The following is a 2,840-nucleotide window of genomic DNA, read 5'->3' as shown; positions in this document are numbered from 1 at the left end:
TATGAGTCCCCAGCGAGTCCTTTCAGTGTCGTGCCAGCGCGCCTCTCTGTGACAAGTGCCATCCATTTGGAAAAACAATGCCGGCCCTCCTTCCCCAGAAACAATGGCTCTCAATTACCAGTCAACAATAAATTAGAATATTAAAAAAAAAAACACACAAAGTAGTGGATGGGGTTGAGAAAGCTTGAGGTGTGCGACCTGGTGAGAAGTCTGCAGATGTCGATCGGCGGGCTCTGTTCTGCCCGAGTGTCTGTGGTTGACATGTAGAGAGTCGAGGGGGGGGGGGGGCAAACCTGATCCACCTCCCAATCTCCACGCTCGGGGTGCCCAGTGTTTCTCAGTTAATCCCACTTTATCCAAGAAAGACGGGCTGTCAGATCTAGGAAGGAGGAAAGCATTGAGGGGGTGGAGGGAGAGACAAAAGCAGGACAAACACATAAGTTTTGATACATTTTAATGACTGTTTAACAAGTCTGAGGTCTGGGCCCAAAAGAACTGGGGCACACTCACTCCTGAAAAGCCCCACAAAGAGGCTTGGGGGCAGATTCCCAATGAATTAGTCAAGCAGTAAGAGGGCAAGTGATTGTGTTTTGATAAACTGAGGCTCATTTAGGAGCAAAGGAAACACACCTGGGGATAAAAGTCTGCAGGAATAACACACTCATGAAATAACATTGGCTTTATGGAACTGCGTATTTACTATTTTCAACACAGGGAAAAAAGTCATTACTTTTTGAACACTTAAACTAATTTTGCAAGTTTAAGCTGCAAATGTAAGCTTGTGGAAAGCTTATGTGGATAGCAGAGATGGGATTGAGGTGTTTAATGATTGTAGGACATTGATTGAAAGAGCAAAGTTTCTCTCATTTGAAATTAACATAACCCGGTAAAATATGTTACTATAGATAGAAATCAAAATATATCTCTGGGTTTTCTGTAAAACTTGAGGATTGTCAGCTCCATCTCTCCCATTCTTTGTCCAATACAACCACTATCTCTGCTCAGCACAAAGTCATAACACGACTAACAAACACAATTTATAAAGCTGTAGGAATCTGACTGTAGCAGACTTCATCTTGTTAAATCTCAACCTCAAAAGAACTGTTGAGTTTATTGTCCTCTCTCCTACAATTTCCACCATTCTATACTAATGATAAGCATTAATCATTTCATTGATATATGAAATTTAATTCACAACCTTTTCTAAAGGTCATAGAGAACATTTAAAACTCATCTTGCACAGAATTTCCTTTTAAAAGAACCTGGTCAAAGAGCTTTGAGCTCAGATATTGTATATAACATCCCTCCACTGCTTCAGGGCCTCTAAATATCCTTAAAACACTGTGAGTTTCTTTTTTTTTCTTTTTTTTTAATGACTGAAGTACTACTGACACTGTTTGACATTTGTGGTACTTAGCTTTGGATGTGTTGTGGAATTGGTGGCTGGGCTGTGGATGAGCAATATATTGTTTATGTGCATTTTTTTATATATATATATATTTGTTGGACTTTTGTGTTTTAGGACATTATGTTTTTAGGACATTTCATCTCAGAGGGCTGTCCTTACAATACATTTCCAGACTCCAAAACTTCATTAATGTATGGAGGAGGGGTGGCATTTAATACGTTTGTCATTTATTTTCCTTTTTTTAAGAATATGTATGTTTATGTGGATAATTGAAACTACATCATTGTTTACAGTCTAGAGTAAATTCATTCATTCATAAGTTGTATTCACTTTATATTTTCCTAACAATTTAACTGACCTTGCCTAATGAGCAGGGAATTACTGAGATCACAGTTTATTTCTATGGGGCAGCTTGAAGGCAGCGCAAAGTTTGCAATCAGCTCACCACTCGTGTTCCAAATGGCGTTGGTTTGATTCTTGTAGCCGTTCTTCATGCATTCATCCACGTAGGACTTGGGGTCGCAGCCCGACATGAGGATCTCCCTCAGCAGGGCGATGTAGGCGATGGCCAGCCGCAGCGTGTCTATCTTGGACAGCCGCTTCTCGTAGGGAAACGTGGGCACGTGGCAACGCAGCTCCTCGAAGGCGGAATTGATGCTCAGCATCCTCTTCCTCTCCCGGATGTTGGCGGCGTACCGCTGCACCTTGTAAGGCTGATGTGACACCAGCCTGCGCGCTCTGCTGCGCTTGCTCCCGTCCAGGGCTTCGTCCACGGACGAGCCCTCGCCCTCGCCCTCATCCAGGCACGCGCCCTGCGCGCCCGGAGACTGCACGTCGAGGTCGGTGAAGGTCAGCTGTGCGTCCGGGAACATGGACTGACAGCCGAAAGAGGACCAGGGGGACAGCTGGCCGGTGGCCGCAGTGCAGTCCAGCAGGAAGGTGTCCAGCTGGCTCTGAAACGGCATGTTTTGTTCCATCTGACCCCACAGTGCAAAATCCGCCGCGCCATCCTGGTCGAAGTCAAATAGCATGTCCTCCATGTCTTCGCTGCTGTGCAGGACAAAGTCACGGCGGAGGCAGGTGGCAGAGATCCAGCAGTTCTCCAGAGAGAGAAAGTAAACCTACCTGGCCGAGACTGTGCCGTGTGACTGCCTCACGGGCACATCTCCTGGATTAAATACTTCAGGGCCTCCGAGCTTCTCGGTGGGTCGCTGGGTCTAATTCTAAAGGCTGAAAGGGACCTCTTAAGAACTCCTTACCCCTCCTTGTGTATCGCCCATTGCTTTAAAAACGAATTACAAAAGGATCAGTGGATCTCCAAACGACAGAAAGCGGGCAAAACACGTGTCCAATTATAAATTCCCCCCAAGTAGCCCGGCTAATATTGACAAAACACTCAGTATTTAGCAGTTGTGCCGGGCGGGCATTATGG

The 2,840-nt window shown here is 45.2% G+C and overlaps 1 protein-coding gene across 1 annotated transcript; it reads right to left on the bottom strand.

Annotated features, from left to right (window-relative positions):
* Positions 1-341: 341 nt before the first annotated feature.
* On the bottom strand, positions 342-2,448 carry LOC308119176 (uncharacterized protein; the record flags this gene model as incomplete). Its single annotated transcript, XM_080479026.1, has 2 exons — positions 342-379; positions 1,854-2,448. 2 exons carry the CDS (start codon positions 2,446-2,448, stop codon positions 342-344), a joined length of 633 nt encoding a protein of 210 aa, XP_080335152.1.
* Between the last annotated feature and the right edge of the window lie 392 nt (positions 2,449-2,840).

Source organism: Lipophrys pholis (genome assembly GCF_963383615.2).
Source record: "Lipophrys pholis genome assembly, chromosome: 13".
NCBI lineage: Eukaryota > Metazoa > Chordata > Actinopteri > Blenniiformes > Blenniidae > Lipophrys > Lipophrys pholis.
Note: the sequence above shows the minus strand (reverse complement) of the source record. Positions and strands in the feature narration are given on the sequence as shown.